The following is a 22,806-nucleotide window of genomic DNA, read 5'->3' as shown; positions in this document are numbered from 1 at the left end:
TGCCAAAAACTTGTTTTCTGAAAATTTTTATTATACTCCTCATGATATTTATAAAATAACAGAATTTTATGAGAAGATTTTGGAAGAAACAAAATCTGTTACCTTCCGACATTTTTCTGATAAGGGCCACGTAAATTACTCCACAGCCAGGATTCACAGGGTCATTCACCCTTCTCAGTGGAAACCTGACCCTTTATCCTTGAGAAAATTTGATATCAAAATGACTGAATCCCTTTCATACAGATCATACTTTTCATATTTTGACTATAAACAAGCCTGGTGGAACACCTTCTGGAGACAGAATGCCAACAATTCTCATACTTGGCTATTCTTCTTCGAAAACTTTGATATTAAATAAGTTCCATATTGGTTCATTCAGTGGTGAGAACATCTTGGTCCTACTGATGAAATTCTCCACCCAAAAGTCCAGCCCAGTTATGAAATATTTCTCAGCAAATTCATTCCCCTTCCATTTGAGAAAAATTTCCCCAAACTTTTGCTATTTTTCTATCACTTTGGAATATCTTGGGTTCTTGGTTGGCATTTTGATTACCGAAAATCCAATGACACTGGTATCCCCATCTTAATAAGGAGATACAAAGTTAAGTGGTGGAACGGGTTTAAATTCTTCAATAGAATTACTGAACAAGCCATTCACAAATGGCTCATTTCTAGAGGACTGGAACCTATAAAATCCGATGACATAACTCCATTCCTACATGATAAGGGGTTTGTATTGTCCAAATTAGCATCTGCTAAATCCCATCAGCAATTAGCAGGAATGCCAAAACAAGCCCTTTCCCAAATTGAAGATTCCAGTTCTTCTCACTCTCATCACAGTGGTAATTCCAACGAGGATGATTGTTATGGCATTCCAGGAATATCACCCATTCCCGCAAATTTGGCAAGTGTGAAGGATGAAGACGAAGAAGAGGAACCAGAGCCACTGGAAGATCTCTCAAGATTCTCCTAGGTGAAAGGTGCCGAAATACTCCTTATTTTCATAGTCTGTCATAATTTCTAAGCCGAAAGGAGTCTGTCAGTTTCTATTGCTTTCATAATTGATCACATGTAACACTGTGCACTTACTGCTATAGTACTACCCATGAGACATTTCTACAGGAGACGAGTCTGCCTATATAATCAGACCTCACTCCTCTTTTCTTTCAGAATTCCATATCTCTCAAAACCTCTCCAGTTTCTCAAGATCTCTTCAATCTTTCCTCGAAGAAATAAGAGATCATTCATCTCAAAACCTTTCCATATCTCTTTCATAACCAGTAAGTTTCATTGCTTCCTGGAATTTCTATAACATCCCTGAATCACCTTATATTCCAGATCTTGCTTATGATCTGAGAATACAAAGGCTTTTTATACACTTTCGTATATATAAGTTGCAAAGATAATAAAAAAGAAGCCAAGTCACCACAAGAAAGAAGGTCGAACACTTGATGTGATTTTCTTCAAAAGCATGATGCAAATGACAGAGGACTTGGTTAAGAGAGAAAAGAGCTGATCTTCTGACCGGGCTCGTTTTGCGCGTCAGATGTTGGTCATTCCCGCATATTGACAGGGGAATACAGATCCCGGAAAGGATGGCATTTCATTCCCGGTCCCTGGTAATATGTGCTGCCACATAACCGGATCGATCGTAATTAATGACTCATTCTCGTTCCCTTCCTAGACTTCCCTTACCAAACAAGGTCTAACGTCGCCTCAGGTTGCGCAGAGAGAGAGAGAGAGAGAGAGAGAGAGAGAGAGAGAGAGAGAGAGAGAGAGAGAGAGAGAGAGAGGTTATGGGGTCCTCGCATTTTGAGGTGACTAGACAAGGTCCAAGGATCTCTATCGTTTTGCAATGCGTTGTGACTTTCTATCTGGTACCTATCCTCATGGATGGATCTTCTGTATATGTAGTGTGGAGACGACGAAGCGTCATTTATGCTCCTTAAAGCCAAAAAAAAAGATATATAATAAGGGAAATGAAGAAAACACAAACAACAACCATAAAGCCTAATACTACATGCGGAGCATAATTTTGTATGTCAACGTGCGCAAACAAACATAGATCAAGACAGCCTCATATTACCTGTCACCTTCCCCTCATCTCTTCCCCTCCCCCCTCCTCCCCACCCCCCACAAAAAAAGCACTCCTTCAATCTCGTTGTGGCAGTTTCTTGTTGCGTTATTGATGAAATTAGCAGCAGCAGCCGACGACCGCCACCATGGAAGTTGGTCCCCCGACGACGGCCCCACGGAAAGTAATGGTGGTCGCAGACCCCACCCACGAGTCTGCTGCAGCGCTCCAATACACCCTGTCACATGGCGTGGTCGAACGTGATGAGCTGATCCTCCTCCATGTCGAAAACCCTAGTTCGTGGAGGACCACGCTCTCGACGCTCTTCAAGAGGCCGAGCTATGTGGCCACAGGGAATAGCCAAAGGGGCAGCAGTCGCGGGGCATCCATGGATCAGAATGTACACGGCGGTGACGGTGGCGGAGCTGGGGGATTGGAGGTGGATTTTCTTGAAGAAATGAAGCATGCGTGCGAGGTGGTGCAACCGAACATTCGGGTGCGCACAGCAAGAGTAGAACTGGAAGGTAATAAGGATAAGGCTTCAGCTATTCTCTCACAATGCACGTCACATGAGATCGACGTGCTCATCGTTGGGCAGCGCCGGAGTTTATCCACAGCAATTTTGGGGTAAGATCAGTTGTCTCTCTCTTTCGGACATGTTATTGTTAGGGTACTTTCAAGATTGAGCAGATACCGAGACGATTTTGATGATGATAATGTGCAATTTGCGTGTGCTCATACCTTCTTTACAATTTCATATTGAGTTTGGTTAAGGACATGAATTCCGATTTCTTTTAGGCTCTTGTTGCATGTTAATTAGACCTTTTCTATGGAGTCATTGACCCATTGCTCTTTCAAACCATATTTCCAAAAGCTGATGCAATGTTATCGTGAAGTATGAAGATTCTTGCATCAATATGTCCGTTTCACACATTCAGTGATTGGAAAAGCCATCCACTAGTTGTTAAAACAATTTATTGTATTGTACTTTACCTCTTGAGTCTGTTGCATTATTGCAATTTATTAGAAGAAATGATCTTTACAGCTAGGGTTAAATTTATTGTGTGATTTCTGAGGTAGAAAGTGCAATGGATATTTAGTCGATCTAGTAAACGTCATGACTCAAAAAGAGTTTAATCAGGGCAAATATCGCTTTCAGATTTAAATAAGCTGTTCTGCCTCAAATTGCAATTGGAGTTTGCTGTCTGAGTAATTGATCCTGTTTTATCTATAAGATAAACAACTTAAGCTCATATACTTCTTTTACAACACGGGTTATACCCTTTACTCGAATAATCCCAACAGACGCACGCAAACTGTTTAGCCATAGATAGAAAGATAATGCTTATGTATTAAATATGTTCTATGCAAGACGTCACGACCGTAATGGAACAACAATGTGGAGCTCATACGTATCCAAGCTCCTTGTTCTTTTTGTGTTTGTTTTTCACTTCATTTCTCTTGATGTGGACCCACTGGGTTAATAAATTCACATTCAGAGCTTAATTCATCTTTAAAGATTCTGGCTCATTAATAATTGCATAAATTTCATCTCTATGTCTGCAAAATCCACATGCTTTGAACATTCAAATGCAAGCACAAGATACGTCGAGCTTATCGCTAAAGATGTGATTACCAGTGATGTCATTATTATGGTCCCTGCTGTTATTGCTTGTTCTGTTGCCCTTTGAAGCTCCTCTAATTCAAACAGATGTAGGAGACGCGGAGGGTCAATGAGAGGCACCAGAATGACAGACATGGCAGAGTATTTGATAGAGAACAGCAAGTGCACCTGTGTTGCGGTTCAAAAGAAGGGTCAAAATGGAGGTTACCTTCTCAACACCAAGACATACAGAAACTTCTGGCTCTTGGCATGATGATGATGACCCACCTGTGCTTTTGTGTTCACAAAGTGTTTCTTGCTTCAACCAAATGATCGCATTCAAGAGCCTAAGAAACCACAATTCAAGCCTTCCAACCCAAATCTGCCTTGTAGCCCCTTGAGCTGAAAGGAAATCTTTTTTGGCATTTCAGTGGAGATCAGAAATGTTAGAGCAATCTCCAAACAACTTCCTTGTAGTAGTGAAAACTGTGTGAAATTGTGTATTTCTCCGCCTGATTCCACCACCTCATTACTGCTGTAAATACCAGAGACATGGCTGGCTCCTAGGGAACCAGTCTTTTTAATAAAGAAAACCGCAGATTTTCTTTCTTTTGATCATACGCTCTCACGGAGGAATTTGTCGCTGGAAAGAAATACTACTAATTTTCTTCACAAGTAATAGAAAGAAAGTAATAAAAGTGACCGTGGAGTGATATCCTAGACATGGTCTTTGCTTTGAACAGAGACTAATTTCCTTCGGTTCTTCCATATTAGGGATTCGGGACAAACCATGATTGCTGAGTATAGTCTGAAATTCTCTGTCACTCTACAAATAAATGTTAGTCAATTATTGAAATAGTCAATAATTTTTTGAAGTGTCGGTAATTTCACATAAAAGACGGTCAACTCGTTGGTAGGATCCTGAAATAGATGCTGGTAAACAGAATAACTGGTATTTTTAAACAAATAAACATTGGTACATGGACTTAGAAAAGAGTTGTGATTTTATATAACATTTGGTAACTTCAACAGCGTTAATAAGCTGTTCAAATAAACATTGGTAAATTGTTGAAAACAATTGGTAATTTTGAAATAATCAAATAAATGTTGGTAACTGATTCAAATGAGAGTTGATAAGTTTATTTAGAAGATGTGGTAATTTTGAAAAAGATTGCAATTTCTCATAAAAGTCAATGATTTAATCCCCTAGCAAGCTCCCAAACAATATGTTGGTAAACTGCACAAATAGATGTTGTCAACTGACTCGAATAAGAGTCAGTTATTTTTTTTTTTGATAACCGAGGTATCCCACGTGCAATGGACTATTCCTCGGGGTGGTGGGGTATAAGACCAATGCCACCGGGTAAGCCCCCAAGATGTGATCGGCGGGAGTTGAACCTAGGACCTCATCAGTTTAACTGTTTGAGGCCAGGAACTCTCAACCACTCGACCAATCACCCCATTGGTAGAGTCAGTTATTTCATAACGGCAACATAAGCAAATAATTATTCGTTAATTATTGAAACAGTTAGTAATTTTGAAACATTCAAATGAAAGTTAATAAGTGAAATAAAAAAGAGTTGGTAATTTCAAATAACATTTAGTGGCTATAACACGCTGGTAAGATATCTATAAAAATGATTGTTAAGTTATTGGAATAGTTGGTAATTTCAAAACAATGAATAAAAGTTGTTAAGTGGGTAAACTCATATAAAAATTGGTAACTTAAGTTTCACAAGTAAATTTTGACAAATTATTGCACTAATTGAAAAGATTGTAATTTTGAATCACAATTAGTAAATTTAATGCATTAGAAAGAATATTGATAAATTATTGTAAAAGTTGGTACTTTTCAAACAATCAAATAAATGTTAGTCACAAAAAGTTGGTAATTTTATATAAGAGCTACTACGTTAGTACGGCTTAGTTTTGAAAATAAGCATTGTAGATTATTTGAATAGTTAATAAGAGTTAGTAATTTGGTTTAAGCATTAATTATGACATCCGGAAATTTCTACATTAATGTATAGTATGTAGGAAATGTATGCCATAAATATCAACGGTTGGAAATTCTAGTCAGATTTTAACGTGGTTGTAGCTGAAGACGGCCATTCCATTTTCCATGTCCGTAGTTTTCAGAAAGTGATTCCCTTAGGGTCAAATTAATGAATATTTATTTTTGGATTGATTATCTAGAGTAGTGATGAAGCATGTAACACCACATTGGTTATTAACGGAAACTGATACACTCCAAGTTTACATATCAGATGAGTGGTAGTTTGGGAATTTACTGAGTTGAGTCCCTCCTAACGTCCAGTAATTTTTGCTGAACATTTTGGTGGCTTCAAAATATTTTTCTGACTTATCAGTGTATAAGATGGATGCGGATTTTTTTGTTTAAGTACGAATTTCCTAGATATTTTGGCAACTTATCAAGATATCTAGTTTGGAACCATAAAGTTGAGCCATTTGTCACCTTCTAATTTGACTCATTCAATTTCAACCAAGTATTTTTAAACCAAGTCATTATTACTTTTAACCCTTGGTTAATTGTTCTTATCTTTTTGTACTTCACATAAGTTCTAAATATATCCCCCTTTGGTCTTGTAGTTTCATCTCTCTCTCTCTCTCTCTCTCTCTCTCTCTCTCTCTCTCTCTCTCTCTCTCTCTCTCTCTCGACTTTCCAAATCTTTCGAGTTAAAGCAAGAGTCTCACGTTAATATTTCTAAAGCTTCCAGTTCGATATTTCAAGAGTGTACCAGGTGAATTTTTGGGCTTCCTCTTCCATTTTATCAAACTAGTTTTGTTAAAAGATTTATAGCTAATAATCTTTGTTCTTGTTTAATTTGCTTTGAAGGTAATTAAAGCTTTGATTTTTGCTCAAGCCTTTTATTCGAGGTCAGTGAAACTCTAGAGATAAAGTTAGATTGATCTACCTGGTGCTTCTGACTTGGTTGTTTGATGGTTGTTAGTTTTAGTACGATCTTTGACGTTAAGTGTGAGAAAGTTTCGATGATTTCATGTTGATTTGTCATGCTTATTTGACTTGAATCGACTTCCCAAAAGACATGGCTGTATATTGGGTGAGAAAAGGGTAAAGACATAGAATTTGGACTTGAGACAGATATTCATGAAATTCTAACTAAGTGTTGCCCGACTAAATTAAATTGTTGTCAATTCATCGATTTTTATCGAGATACCAAACTCTGTTTTAAGTTGTTGATTTTCCAACTATTGTGTAAAATTTACCTTTTACCGATTCATGTTATTCCATTGATTTCGATCACCTCACTGATTTTAAATATTTTACCGATTTCTCATGCCAAACCGGTTTTTTGACCGATTTATCAATATTAACAAATTGGCTAATTATCATGATGTCAATTTTCAAAAGGCCGTTCCCAAAGTGGTCGATTTTTGATTACCCAATTCAAGTTGTCGATTTCTAACTTGTCTTTTTCTAACAATAACACTAAGTTATCAATTTACTAGTTAAGTGTTGTCGATTAATCTTGTGAATCAATTCTTCGAGTTGTCGATGTTCACGTCGTCGATTATTTGGTTTGTTGATGTTCACATTGCTAATTCTTTGGGTATGTTATCATTGCTTGCATGAGAAATGAGAAGAGTGTGTTCTTATTCTTATGTAAACGATGCATGGAAAAGACGTGGCGTTTGTATTTCGGTAATGATTTACATAAGATGATGTCGTGTACTGAATATTGATTTTGAGAATGGTTATGAAAGAAATAATAAATGGGTGTTGAATTCATTGTTGATGTAGGAAGATCCCAAGATTTGAATGTGCACTATTGTTTTGTGATTATATATGGAAAGTATTATGCCATGTTCCGTCGCCCATGTATTAGTGGGGGACGATGCCTCGGAGTTGAGAAGTCTCGTGTGTTGGGATGCCTGGAAGTGTTCCCGATGCCTTGGAGTAGACATGACCCTGTGTGTTGGGATGCCTTGGGAGTGTTCGAGATGCCTCAGAGTGGAGATGCCCCGTGTGTCGAAATTCCCGAAGTTGGGATGCCCCGGGAGTTGGGATGAAATGAGATGAAACAATGCATATGATGCTTGACTATGTGCACACGTGTCTATTAACGAACCAAATGTTGGTAACAATGGATCACAATACCTTATGCCATCTGCTTGCAATGAAGTGAATAATCTTATGCAGCATTGTTCATCGATTTCATTGGCATATGTGATGGGAAGAATAGTGCATTTATTCTTTCAATTGCCTCCTGGAATTGTTTTGTTCTCGTCTTGATTTAACATTGCTTGTGTTTACCAGGTTGAGTAGTGATGTGATCTTCTACCTTAGACTTAAAGATTTCAGTTACTGAGCTATGGCTTACCCTTTATTTTCAGATTTGTTGGATGGATCACTCTCCTTCACTATAGTTTGGAGTTACTGTCGAGGTGTGTACCTAAATCGGCGATAGTATATACTAAGCGTAGTCCCACTGTATGAGTCAACGGGGAGTTTGTTGGACTACTTAGCGATTTCGATGGTCCCCTTGGTTTCGATGGCCATTTGTTGGACTACTTAGGGATTTCAATGGTCCCCTTGGTTTTGATGGCAATGGTTTGTCGATGGGTGAGGTTATTGATCTATAGCAAATAACTTGACCTTTGTACAGGCAAGTTTTTGGGTGTAGGAGGTTGATAGGCGACCCCGACCTTTCCCAAGACTTATGTATTTGTGTCTTGCTTAGATGTTGTATAAAGATAGTATCTACTAATGTTTTATAAAGAAGAAGCATATGTAATACTAATTAAATTCATGTGATTTCGTGTAAGGGATATTGTGAAAATTTTTGAGCTTTTGTGAAAATTTTTGAGCTTTCGCATGCTATTAATAACTAGAAAGATAAAATTAGAAAGGCATGTGTCGCACATGATGTTATGAGGCGTCACATTAATTACTCGAACACATTGGTAATCTTTGCATATACACAATTGTAAGTTATTGGAATAGTTTTCAAAATAACTGAATGCAAGTTAGTAAGGACTCAATTAAGGGTTTGTATAGCTAAAATTAGTTGGTAAATCAATCGGAGCTAAGTTGGTAAAATACTCAAATTACAATTGGTAAATTTGCATAAGAGTTAGTAACTTTCACACAATGGCACAATCCGAAAATAAATAGTGCTAAATTGTGACAACGGTTAGTAATTTAAAATAATCAAATAAAAGTTGATAATTGACTCAAATAATATTTGCTAAGTTAAAATTAGTTGGTAACTTAGCATGAAAAATGTGACATTCTAAAATCCGACCCACTTGGGATTTACGAAATGAATAGTTTATGGACGTGCTTGTAGTTAGATCTCGCCCGGAATTGATCACTTCGGGAATACTAACCGTTAGGGAAAGGCTAATTAGGGATTTAAATTCGCGCGACCAAAGAACTCGATCGTGAACCGACTTTCGATCATGAAAATTGTCGAGATGACATTTTGAGCCAATGTACGCCGATCCAAGGATAACTAGGGATCAGTTTTGTCACGCCCCGCACCCTACGAGCGCGCGATCATCTCGCGATGGTCGATCATTGAATGCGACGTCCCAGACACGTCGCCGACCCAACCCAAACATCAGAGATTAGGCACGCGCGGAAACAAATAGAAACAACCCGGACAATTAATAATGACAAGGGGTAACAATAGCACAAAACAATAACTCGTAATTCCTACACTTGGCGATACATACGACGTCTACAAAAAGACAATTCCTAAGCTAGGCCACAACAACAGAACCACATTCCTCAAAAGGGACAAAGGTTTACAAACTTAACTCCTCTATAAAGGGGGACTCAAAATACAATATACTTGACCCGTCCTCGATCTCCGAGATACCCTTGCAGTGTCTCCAATCACTCACGGTTGCGAATCTGAAATGGTTATATAATAACCGTGAGAACGAGTCTCAATAAGCAACACCCTAAACCCCACGTAGGCCAATGCGTACCCAGACAAGTCGTACATGCAATTTACCCCATAACATATAAAATAAAATGGCATCCTTATACTTACCTCACCATCGAACCCATGTAAACTCTGCACGTTAGTCAAATCGCGACAAGACAATAATACTAACTCAATAACATATCACGATCAATCAAACGCCAACCACACTGGCACTCAATCAATCCCACCAATTCAATCACACATTCAATTAGCCAGTCCAATCAGTTCAATCAATTCAATCACACACAACTCGCATGCGTGGTCGAACAACTTTCCACGACCTCCCAGGTCCTTTCACACTGCCCGCGCCACTGCGCCTCAGGCTCAGCCCTCAGATCAAGCCGGGCTCGGTCCCGCGTAACCACGCCTCAGGACATTTTTCCCCTTCCATTGACCCGCGTAACCTACGCCTCAGGTCTGGTCATGCCTTTCTCGCCACACCCGCGTAACCTACGCCTCAGGTTGGCAGCCCTCCGATCAATCCGGGCTTTTCTCATGCACATGCACCACAACACAATTCGCAATTCTCACAAATCGTACCAATCAAACTCAAGGCATGCTCACCACAATATTCCACCAACCCGACCTTCAAGTCGGTCACATTCAGCTATCAACTCCACTCACAAACGCCACGGTAGGCCAATCATTGACCCACCAACAATAGCCACAATTATGCACTTACAATCATCTCAATTCCAAATCACAAGCTCACGATTCCGACATTCAAGTCAACACATTCAATTGATTCCAATTCACCCACAAGCGCCACGACAATTCAGTCATGCTATTTACCTCAGTCAATCACTAAATTAGCCACACAATTATCACCACAATAATTCATAAATCGGGCACACTCAATCTAATTAGCCCACGCCTAAATTAATTCCTAACCCGATACTAATCACATCCTAAACAAGTCTAAAAATACCCAAAGTACTAGGTAGGGTTTAGGAAGTCACTTACCTAAGTTTGGCTCGGTAAAAGTCGGCTCGGGCCTAAAATGGCCCGAGTGAACAGTGTCTCACTCGGCGCGGGCAAGGGCGCGACGGGCGCGGGGCTCGGCTACGGTGCTCGGCCATGGGCACAGCCCTCGGCCATGGGCACAAGGCCCGGCCACGGGCTCGGCCACGGGCACACGCATGGGCACGAGCGCGGGCACGAGGCGCGGAACGGGCACGGGCGCGAGCAATGGGCACGGGCACGGGCACGGGCACGACGACGGGCGCGCGGCTTGGTCGCGTGGGCGACGAGCCGGCTACGGCCTATTGGGCGGCGGGCGGCTGGGCTGGCGGGCGCGGCGGCGGCGGCGGCGGCGGCAGCGGCGGCGACGGCGGCGGCGGCGGCGGCGAGGCGAAGGGGAGAAGTCGGCCGGGGTGAGGTGAGGGAGAGAGAGAGAGAAGAGGTCGGGAGCGAGGAGAGGGGCGAACCCGGCGGTGACGGGCGGCACGGCGACCTCGTGGCGAGGTCGGGTGGTGTCAGGCTGGCCGGCTGGAGCGACGGCGAGCGGCGGCGACAAACGTCGGAAAGCCAACGGGGAGAAGAAGAAGTTGGCTGAGGCGTTTGGTGCGGCTGGGGGACGCTCGGCGGTGACGACAGCGACACTCAGGCGTCGGGGCGGCGCCGGGGAGCTGGCCGGACGACCTGGCTGGCGGCTGGTCGGTCGCAGCAGACGCAGCGACGAGCTGCAGCTCGCGCGAAGGAGGGGGAGAGAACAGCCGGTCGGGGCGGCGGCTGAGCTGGCTGGCGACATCACAAGCGGTGGAACGGAACGGGACGAGCCGGCTGGGCAACGCCGGACTGTGACAGGCGCGACGACGAGCTGAGCTCGCGCGCTCGGGAGGAGAAGGAGGCAGCGTCGGGGCGGCGTTCCCGGGAGACACGGCGGCGCAAGGAGGACGGCAGTGTCGGTGTCTGGTGGGACGGCGTCTAGCGGAGGCGGAGGGGAGGTCGGGCGAGCAGACGCATGAGCATGACCAGTCGGGCGAAGGAAGAAGGAGAAGAAGAAGAAGAAGAAAGAAAAGGGAAAAGAAGGAAAGAGGAGAGAGAGAGAGAGAGAGTGTCGGGGGGTGGGTCCATGGGCGTGGGTGAGGGACGTCTGCCAGGGGAAGACGTGCGCGGCCGAGAGGGGAAAAGAGAGGGAGAAAGAAGGAGAGAGAGAAGGAGGGAGAGAGAAAGAAGAAGAGGGAAGGGTACGCAATGAGGAGAGAGAGAGAGCGTGCGCGGCGTGGGCATGTCAGAGGAGAGAGGAGAGAGAGTAAGAGAGAACAAAAGTAAATTTTTTTTTATCGTCGAGCGCGATCCAACGGACACGGTTTAAACTAAAAATCGATTTAACGGTCACGATTCAAATATTAAATGCGATTCGATGACCCAAATTCAAAACCGAAAGCGATCTACCAGTCCAAAATAAACCTCGCATATAAAAAGGGACAAATGCCGAATTAATTAAATCAAACTATAGCGAGGGAGGTCTACTAGTCCAAATTCGCACCCGGTCAAAAACTCCCATTTTTCCATTATTCCTGACAATCTCAACGCTGGCTACGATAATATTGACACCGTCCAATTTATTTCGTCCTGAAACTCCCGAAAATCGACTGCCAAGTTCGAGGTCTAAATAACGGCCAAATTCGATCGAATACGATTCTAGCGAAATCTCAAGATTTAAAAATAATAACCGGGAGTGATCAGTTCCCGGGCAAGATTTTTACTATAAGCGCACTGACGAAATACCCGTTTTATAAATCCCAAAAATGGGCCAAAATTCGGAATGTCACAAGTTTGCCATAGTCATACGAGTGGATCGCGGGTGATTCCGCTTGACCACGAAATGAATTGACGAATGACCCTAAACCTATACCAAATGATCGTGCCCGTCGGAACTAGCGATCGATCCTCGTGATTAAGTGACAACTGAGGTCGTCACGACCCGAGTGAACTTGAATGTGGCATGATTTAGTATCGGCCACGGGTCAATAATGCGAATTTCCCCAAAAGCCACCCGTTAGTATGAGATATGCGCAAGTTACGTTATTTAGAACTTAGTCATTAATTAGAGACCAAGTTGGGCATTGAAAATTTAGAAAGTCACAACAGATCATTTGGACGATGTTGTCATTTGCTCGGGTAGCTCCGGATTTGTCCGAATCCTTCTAGAAAAATCGAATTTTGGCGAGAAATGGAAAATGACCATTTTACCCCTGGAGGTTTGTTAAGGTCAAGTGTATTTGGGGAAGGGCATTTTGGTCATTTCGCCCTAGCCTTAGAAATAGAAATTTTTGGACAATTTTGCCCTTGGAAATTTTGTGAAATTCCAATTATACCCCTGGATATTTTTGGCCAGGATTAATCCGGACCGTCGATCTTAGGATAAGATCGAATCTTGACCGTTGATTTGATTTTAGAGAGAAGGGCATGATGGTCAATTGGCACACCAATAATTGACCTTGGATTATTTAAAGCCAAATTTTTCTCTCTCGCCTCACTCTCTCTCTCTCTCCCTCTCGGCATTCCCTCTCTCTCTCTCTCTCCCCCACCCGACCGAGCCACCCCCTCTCCTCACCGTGACCGTCGCCGCCCGCCAAGGCCGGCAGCCGTCGCCGCCCTCCCGTCTAGCCGGAGCAGCTCGCCGCCCGCCGTGGCCGCTCGCCTAACCCAGCCGCTCACCCCACCGTCCCTCTTTCTCTTCTGTTGTCCCTCTCACCGAACCACCACCAGCCCCCCCTGCGGTCCTGTTCAGCCGTGGAAAGGCAGCAGACCGCCAGCCACCGCCGCTCGCCGTGCGCCGCCGCCGAGCCGCTCACCGTCGCCGCCGTGAGGCCACCGGCCTGCCGCCCCCTTTTTCCACTATAGCCGAGCTAGCCTAGAGTTCATGTAAGTCGCCCCCTAAACCCTATTTAGGATGTCGGGTATCGATAGACACGATTAGGAGTTGAATCGGGTTTGTTAGGGGCTGTTTTGGGGTTTAATCGGGATTGTTTAGGACTGATCGGTTTGGATTAATTAGGGGCTGATATTGGCTGAATTGTGGGTGAATTTGTGATGTTTCGGGACTGATTTGATGTGGAATTAGATGCTGGAAATTGTGGCTCGTATTGACGAGCATACGACTTGATTTGAGGACTAAATGGTGTCGGGTTGGCGAAGCCGTGTTGTGGCTAAATTGTGGTGGCAATTAGGGCTGGAAATGGACTTGAAAATGTTGAATTTATGCCATGATTGTGGCTGTGATTGTGGGCCCGATAGTGGCCTTGTATGTTCGTTGAATCGTGACTTGATTGAGTGAAATGTGGATCGTTATGTGTACGCATGGGCCGAATTGATTTGATTGGTAATTGGCCATGATTGAGTATTGATTGAGCATGAGAAATGTGTGTGGTTTCGTGCGTGCACGGGCCAAGTATGATTGGCTAATATATTGGCATGTTGATGTCGAGCAAGTGAACGAGTGAGAAATAGTGTGTGGTGACAAAATCCCTGAGGCAGTACCATTACGCGGGGAATTGATCCGTCCTGAGGCAGTACGACTACGTGAGATGATGCCCGGTACTACCGGAGGACGGCTAACCTGAGGCGGTACCATTACGCGGGTTGTGTCGTAGGTGGTGGGTGTTGAGCCTGAGGCGGTACCATTACGCGGGCCATGAAGTATTGTTCTTATGAGTTAGTCGCAGTGAACCTGAGACGGTACTACTACGCGGGTCACTGGCGAGTCGAGTGGAAAATATGAGATGGTCGCAGTGAATCTGAGGCGGTACCATTACGCGGGTCACTGGCGAGTTGGATGAAAAGAATGTGATGAGGCAGGAACGAGTGCGTAAAATATAATTAGAATGTGCATGTGGTTGGAATTGTGCTATTGTGGCTAACGTGCAGGTTGCACGCAGGAAAGGCCTAGGTAAGTATAAATTGTGTGCCTGTTATGTGATGGCTGAGTGTGGTTGTGTTTGTGATTGTCTGGAGTTACGTGATAGCCTAGGTGGGGTTTAGGGTGTGTACTTATTGAGATGTGATCTCATGGTTGTTTCAACCAACAATTCAGAATCCTGGCCTGAGCCATGAATCTTCCGCCACCGCCGCCGCAGCGTTTTGGGATTCCTATGCACACCGATCACGACGTTGTAGAATATCCTATAGATGACAACATGACCTGGGTTAAGCATACTACAGTAGTTTGGGTAGATATAGGACTACCCCTCTGGCAGGCCCACATGTACACAGCCTGGATGTTCCGCGATGGGATAGATGAGTTTGGCCCCGTCCGTGGCTTCGACGTCCCCTTTGATGGAGTTGGAGATTGTGATCCATCAGCCATACCTCCTCCTGATGGCGAGATGACTAGTTTGGAGACTAGTCTAGCGCAGTCCGGACTTCATCCTGCGCCTGCAGCACCTGAGCTCCCAGGGGCCGAGCATGATCCGGAGCCGGAAAAAAACCCAGGCGAGGTATGATCCTATGGACGTGGATCTCGAGATGATACTAGAGGAAGAAGAAGACCCTGAAGCAGAACCTGAAGAGGCCCCTGAAGATGAGCCTGAAGATGAGCCTGAAGAGGAACCAGAGGACGTACCCGAGTATGTGCCAGAGTACGATCCCCAGTTTGTACCAGAGGATGAGTCGGATGAGGAGCCAGAGGAGGAGGAGCGAGTCGAGGTTCCAGTGGAGTCGGGTGATATAAACAACCCAATTGAGATCGAGGCCTAGCTAGAGTTCTCGGAGGAGCAGACAGTTCAGGGGGATTCAGATTCAGGTGCCGAGGAGTCGGATTTAGAGTCGACGCCGTCTCGAGGGCATAGGGGCTAACGTAGGGGCTAGTGTAGGGGCTAAGTATAGGCTTTTTTGAAGTGTACCATTTTTGGAGATATGGTATTACCCAGGATGCTGATCCTTTTTGATATCGGTGGTAAATAGTTTAAAAGTTCGGTGTGCGTGTATATGTTGTGGCTAGGTAAATGATGGATATTGTATAAGCTTGAATTGATAATGGATGTGTTTAATCTCCCCTCTTTACCCCAGTTGTTATTGACCGGGTATTTGTGGCTTTCGCTGATTCATATAAATCTCTGATAAGTCTAATTGGGTCGGCGATACCTTGGGACGTCGCATTATTCGACCAGAGAAGTGTGTCCCGTGCTCGATGGGGTTTGGGGCGTGACAAAAAAAGTTAGTAAATCATTCAAATTAAGATTGGTACATTCATAAAAAGTTAATAATTGTAACGTGGTGGCATGTCACACAAGTAAATATGATAAGATATGAAACTGGCTGGTAATATTAGAAGTATAAATAGACACTACAAAAAAACACCGGATTAGCGACGAAATTTGCGACGGAAAATGTGAAAAAATCCGTCGCAAATCGAATTTGCGACAGAATTTTTCTGTCGCTACTAGGTCGTTGCAAAATTTTGAGACGGAAAATTCACAAGTTCGTCGCAAATTTGCGATGAGAAAAAATTAGTCGCAAAATTCGTTGCAAATTTGCGACGGCACATAGTCCGTCGCAAATATTCCGTCGCAACGTCTGTCGCAAATATCCGTCGCAAATTTGTCGTAAATTTCGTCGCAAATTTGCGACGGATCGAGTTCGTCGCAAAATTCATCGCAAAAATCCGTCGCAAATTCGTCGCAAATTTGCGACGAACTCAATCCGTCGCAAAATTAGTCGCAATTTCGTCGCAAATTTCCGACGAACGTTCGTCCGTCGCAAAATTCGTCGCAAAAATCCGTCGCAATTTCTTCGCAAATTTGCCACGAACGTTTGTCCGTCGCAAAATTCATCGCAAAAGTCCGTCGCAAAATTCGTCGCAAATTCGTCGCAAATTTGCCACGAACATTTGTCCGTCGCAAAATTCGTCGCAAAAATCCGTCGCAATTTCGTCACAAATTTCGTCGCAAATTTGCGACGACTCTGTCCGTCGCAAAATTCGTCACAAAAATCCGTCGCAATTTCGTCGCAAAATCGTCGTAAAATTTGTCGCGAATTTCGTCGAGAAAATTAAATCGCGAATTTCGTCGCAAATTAGTGACAAATTTTAATGATAGCAAAATTCGGCTTAAAATATTCGTCGCTATTTTTATATCATTTCGGCCATAAATTCTTGTTCATATCAATCAAAGGAGACAATGATATATAATTGAAACAGAAAAACGAACAAACCATAAATTCTGACAAACCAGCCACAATGACATATAATTAAAACAAATAACAGAAGGAAAGTTGTTGAGTCTGACATGATACTATTTGATATCCAATATTACAATACAGTCAAAACATGAACTAAGAGAGGGGACAACCATAGAAGACGCAAAAAAACCATACAGAAGAAGACGCGGCTTTGGTACGATGGCAGGACACCAAAAGTAGTCACTTTTATCGAGACATGAGGAAATGTCGATACATAAATCAATCCAGAATATAAAAAAAACGTTTATGCATGGATGTGGAACTAGGTGTAAAATAACAAAAGGGTTAACAAAAATACGTTTCGGGACAAACATAAATGTTCTTACATATGAATATGAGTGAAATTATGAAAAACCAAGATTATGAAGCAAGCTTACCCCCGATTTTGAGAATTTTAACTAGAAAGACCGGAGAAAATCTTCATCATCATCATCATCAGCAGCATTCTCGGCATCAATGTGTTGGTCATCATTGTACCCATCACCTACTGGATTGGCTGGAGGTACAGGAGGATCGGCATAGCGATTGATGTTAAGGTGTTGCATAACGATTCTGATTTGTTCTTCCAAGTTATATATTCGTTCATTCTTCTTAACAAGTAAATTATTCAGACGATTCACTTCTTGGGTCAATTGCTCGTCTCCTCGTGACCTCCTTCGACCAGTCCCAGTGGATGATGAACTTCCAGGACTATTCGGCATGTACATCCTTGATAATGATCCCATCCCAAATATTTTCCCTTTTTTCACCCCACCCGTTGCCTCCATCCATAATGCCATATTATCAACTGGTGGCCGGGACTCAGGACAATCATCACTACCACTAGCACTGCTCATTAAAAATTCATCATATTTTTCCTACATTAACAATGTAGATGAAAATAAAATCACTATATATATATCTACCAAAAATATTGAAAGCATTCACGATTTTCATTATAGTTTACATATAAGCCAAAGTATAACCTTACATACCTTAACAGCTTTTGCTCGATCGCCAGTCCATGTCTTATCTTTCTTTTGAAATGTGCGTTCAAATGTAGCTGCAAATGTCGGTTCCGTCCCCAATTGGGATGCCTACAAAATGTAAACATGAGTAATTGAATTAAATTAACTTATAACTCATTTAACAGACTTACCAGTCGTTTGCGATGCTCCGCAATGTTGATAGAGCCACCAGCATATGTGGCTGACCCATCACTAGAACTAGAAGATCGATTCTTCTTATTCTGCTCACAGAGTTGCCGACTCTGTTCAGATGCCCAAAATGTCTTAATTGCCTCCCAATTGTCAACTGTAAAGAAAGACGGCTTCGCTTGCTTGCTCTTCGCTCTATTCATGACATTTTGCATAAAATCACTTGTTTTCTTATCGAAAATTCTTCTCACTTCATTGTCTTCCGCTTCCTCCCACTTGAACTTCCGCTGCAATGAATAAAAACACAAATTGAAAATTATTATGATGATTACTTATCCATAACCATGCATCAGACAAATATAGACAGATTTTGTAAAGTTCATGTTGGGGAAAATATCTGGTCCTTTAGGTATCGAAAACTACAGAGTTGTTCTGGTCCCTTTACATCATTCTTGACCATCAATATACTACACCATACTTAATTGGTGAGAAAATGAAATATGTAAAACTTACCTTGAACTCATTCCACCACATTTCTTTCACTTCTTGTGGAACATTTCTGTAAGTAATATACTCTCCCATCCAAAAGTTTCTTACTATTTTGTTCAATTCCCTCACAACAGACGGAGCATCCGTGAATCTGCATTCATATGAATATTGTGCAACATGGACAATTCAATTGACATCAATATCTAAAGCCCTAAATATTACATATACTAAAATAAAAATGAAGTACTTACGAATCTCCAAATGGGCATATGAAGAATCGGTTATCTTCTTGACCTCTGTTTCCGTCAATATTCGATTGTTTCGCCGAATAATGGGGTGGAACGGAAGGAGAGGGAGCTAAAGGAGATTGAACTGGAGAACGTTCAGTTCGCATGTGGCCAAGTCCCGTAACATATTGTTGAGTGTTGGAGGAAGGGCCAACGTGTCCATATTGTGATGAACCATACTGTGGTTGAGGGTTAGATGCCGGGACAGGGGAAGAGGAAAGGGACGGGGACGAGGACGAGGAAGAGATTTGTCTTCTAGGCATGTGACCTCCACGTTTAAACTGACAAGTAGGAAGGTTATGCGAATATGTAAAGAACTATTGACACGTATTACGAACACATAATGATGTACATGACGAAGCTTACCATTTTGATGGAAAGACTGAGAAAATGTTTCCTTGAAATGAGTCGAGTGTTTATGACGTGCAATTTCCTACAAACAAATATACTATGAATCCCATTCATTTTGATATGAAACATCAATGTATGAGCACGATTTGGGTAGCTACAGGTATTAAACATCACTATATGAATCGCATTCATTTTGATTAAATTTTTTTTGACAACGTACAAAAATTTAAATTTCACTGAAAGTGGGTGGCCACAGGTATTCTAAGTCATTCTGTACAGTTTTGTAAGAAAAAATTATTATTATTGCAAAAAAAAATTTTGGGCCCTAAAAAAAAATTTCACTAAAAGTTAGTGGCCACCGATATTCTAAGACATTTTGTAAAGTTTTGAAATTTTAAAATTTTAAGCATTTTTAAATTATTATTTTTAATATAAATTTTTTTCGTGAAATAAAAAAATTTATCCATACTAAAATTGGGTGGACACAGGTAGTCTAAGCTATTAAGTAAAGTTTCCAAAATTTTTGTTCTTATTTATTTTAATAATTTTTAGGGCACGTTAAAAAAATTAAATATAACTAAAAGTGGGTGGCCACAGGTATTATAAGTCATTCCGTGAAGTTTTGAAAATTTTTAAATTCTAATTTTTTTTTGGCCATCTAAAGAAATTTACATTTCACTGCAAGTTGATGGTCACATGTTTTCTAGGCAATTCTGTGCAGTATTGAAATTTTATATTTTTTTAATTTTTTTTCACCCAAAAAAAATAAAAATTTCCCTCACAATGGGTGACCACATTTATGTTAAGCCATTTTATAAGGTTATGGAAATTTTTAATTTTTTAATATTTTTTTCCCCCGAATGTTAAAAAATCTAAATTTCATTGAAAATGGGTGGTCACTATTAATTTTTGCCATTGTGTGATATTCTGAAATTTTTGTTTTATAAAAAGTTTAAAAAACTTTTACGGTCAAATTTCATATTTGTTGCCAACATATACCGTTGTTTTAATTTTCCGTAATTTTCCTTGATTTTTTATAGAATTGTTCAATTTTCAAGCATTTTCTGTGAAAACGCTTAATCAATCACCTTATCGTCATTTAACGCTTAACCATCCACATAATAGACAAATTAACCGGTCGACCATCGATCAAAGCCACATGCAATCCTGAAATCGACCCGTAACTTAGCCAACGAAAAGTGATCCTAAATAATCCTTAAACAATTCCGACTAATTACCTAATTATACTAACTAGGGTTTAGAGAGTTGCTTACTTGGTTCAAGGACAATAAAAATTGGCCGATAGAACAGTGGCGGTCCCGGCGCAAGCGTGAGCTCAAATGGTGACCAGTCGGCCAGGTGCTCGGCCATGACCGGGTGAACGACGGCGGAGCTCGGCGGTGACGTCGTCAGGGGCGGCGACGGTGTCGGGCGGCGGCAACGGCGTGGGGGGCGGCGACGGCGGCGGGGCCGGGCGGCACCTTGGCCGCGGCCCGGGAGGCGGGTGGCGAGGCTGGTTGGCGGCGGCGGCAGCGGCATGCCATCGCGCCGAGCGCGGACACAGTGATGGCACGGCGTCGGCGGCGGCTGGCCGGTTCTCGTGGGCCCACGCGGCGAGGGCAGCGGCGACGGCGGCTGGCCGCTTGGGACGCGACCGGCCAGCGGGGGCGGGCGACGAGGCGGAGCTAAGGGGCGACCGCGGGGCGGGCGACGGGCCGGTGGGGTGGCGGTGAGGCGAGGCGGGCGACGAAGCGAGGTGAGGGCGCGACGAGGCGGGGCGGTCGGCGAGGCGGAGGCGAGGGCCCGACGGAGGCTGGGTGAGGTGGGCGGGGGCGCGATGGGCGGAGGGGCTGCGGGGCCGGCCGGCGACGGCTGGACGGCGACGGCGACAGGCTGTGACGGCGACGGGTGGGGGGAATGCGCAGATCGGGCGGGGGGCGGCGTCGGGGAAGGGGGAGGGGTAATAACGATGTAAATTTGCGACGGAACGCTGATGTCCGTCGCAAATTTTCCACCGACAAAAATTCGCGACGAAAAAATTTATCCGTCGCAAATTTGCGACGGATTAATTTTTCCGTTGCAAATTTGAACGGCAAAATTTCCCTCCTAAAATTTGCGACGGACTGTGGTTGTTCGTCGCACATTTGCGATGGACTCCAGCTATCCGTCTCAAACTTGCGACGGACAGGTTAGTCTGTCGCAAATTTTTCGACGGACTCAACTGTCCGTCGCAAATTTTGCGATGGACTCAACTGTCCGTCGCAAATTTTGCGACGGACTCAGCCGTCCGTCGCAAATTGCTGTCCGTCGTAAATTTCCGACCGATTAATTTTCCCGTCGCAAATTTGCGACGGATTAATTTTTCCGTCGCAAATTTAAACGGCAAAATTTTGACGGCAAATTTACGACGGACAGATTAGTCCGTCGCAAATTTTGCGACGGAAATCTTAGTCCGTTGCAAAATTTGCGACGAACGGCTGAGTCCGTCGTAAATTTTGCGACGGAAATCTTAGTCCTTCGCAAATTTACAATGGATTTTTTTTACGCCGAAAATTTCGAGCGGTAAAAATCTCATCGCAAAATCAACTTTCCGTCGCAAATTTGCAACGGACTTTCTATATCGGTCGCAAATTTTGCGATCGACAAAAAATTTCCAGTAGAAATAAAAATCCGTCGCAAATTTTCGACGTAAAAAAAATTCCGTTGCAAATTTGCGACGGATTAAATTATCCGTATACAATTTCGAACGGTACAAATTCTCTCGCAAAATTTGCGACGGACAGCTTGAGTCCGGCGCAAATATTCACATAGTACATGAACGTTGTAAATTTGTGACTTTTTTTTCGGTAAAAAATTTAGCATCTCATTTATTTGGGTCCTAAATTTGCTACATCTTTTTTTCAATCCAAAATTTAGGCATCTCAAATGTTGCAATAGAAATTAGAATATCGGAAATGTTAGGGCACGTTAATAATATTAGACTTGTCGGCATTTAGGGACAAAATTTCGGACGATCAATTAAAAGAAAAAGAATAATCGACAATAACAATAATAAAAAAGCACAATAACAATCATAACAAGAACAATAATGATAACAACCAAAATAGCACTTGTAGCATTAATAATTACACATCTGTAGTGTTTTGTGACAAAAATTTTAATCTTCGTCTTCATCTTCGTCTTCGTTCTCGTCCTCGTCCTCGTCCTCGTCTTCGTCATCTGTTTGAAAATCAGATTCTGAACATTCTTGTACATTTAACTCGCAAATTTCAGTTGGATCCACATCTATCATTGCTCCACACGGATCTCGTAAAGTTGGTATGTTATATTCCTCAATTTCAACCATGTTAGACACTTCCTCCTGTTGGTAGGCTCTATCCTTCCAGTGTTCCTCGATTTTCCTCCGTGCTTTGATTTTACATACAGCCCACCAATCAGCTTTGTCACGTTTCAAACTAGGATATGATGCATAACGTACTTGAATTGCTTGTTGTGCCAAGACAAATGGTTCATACTTCATATACCTTTTCTTGTGATTTATTTCAACCAAATTGAACTTCGTATGCACCTTCATTCCTTTGACGGGGTCGAACCACGTGCACTTAAATAACACAACCCGCATCATTAATGGTCCAGGGTACTTTATCTCTATGATTTCATCCAACAAACCATAAAAATCATCTTTCGAACTGTCACCATTGGA

General features: G+C 42.7%; 1 protein-coding gene across 2 annotated transcripts; it reads left to right on the top strand.

Moving 5' to 3' along the window:
* The first annotated feature begins 2,125 nt into the window (after positions 1-2,125).
* Positions 2,126-4,292, top strand: LOC115665792 (uncharacterized). 2 transcript variants are annotated; one of them, XM_056320243.1, is made up of 2 exons: positions 2,126-2,701; positions 3,792-4,292. In XM_056320243.1, the coding sequence occupies exons 1-2, from the start codon at positions 2,223-2,225 to the stop codon at positions 3,949-3,951; spliced, it is 639 nt and encodes a 212-aa protein (XP_056176218.1). In that variant the 5' UTR covers positions 2,126-2,222; the 3' UTR covers positions 3,952-4,292. The 2 variants fall into 2 exon arrangements, with proteins under 2 accessions (XP_056176218.1, XP_056176214.1); XM_056320239.1 differs by having other exon boundaries at positions 3,786-4,292.
* The last annotated feature ends 18,514 nt before the right edge of the window (positions 4,293-22,806 follow it).

Source organism: Syzygium oleosum, unplaced genomic scaffold (genome assembly GCF_021117445.2).
Source record: "Syzygium oleosum isolate NSW1041296 unplaced genomic scaffold, Sole_v2.1 Sole_v2.01, whole genome shotgun sequence".
In the NCBI taxonomy this organism is placed as follows: domain Eukaryota; kingdom Viridiplantae; phylum Streptophyta; class Magnoliopsida; order Myrtales; family Myrtaceae; genus Syzygium; species Syzygium oleosum.
This window is presented reverse-complemented; position numbering and strand designations above follow the sequence as displayed.

What these genes read in the sequence shown, in the direction of transcription:
- LOC115665792 (XM_056320239.1), top strand. Translation starts at nt 2,223, where the DNA reads ATGGAAGTTGGTCCCCCGACGACGGCCCCACGGAAAGTAATGGTGGTC. An exon ending in TTATCCACAGCAATTTTGGG is followed by an intron (nt 2,702 to 3,785) that starts GTAAGATCAGTT and finishes TAATTCAAACAG; the next exon opens with ATGTAGGAGACGCGGAGGGT.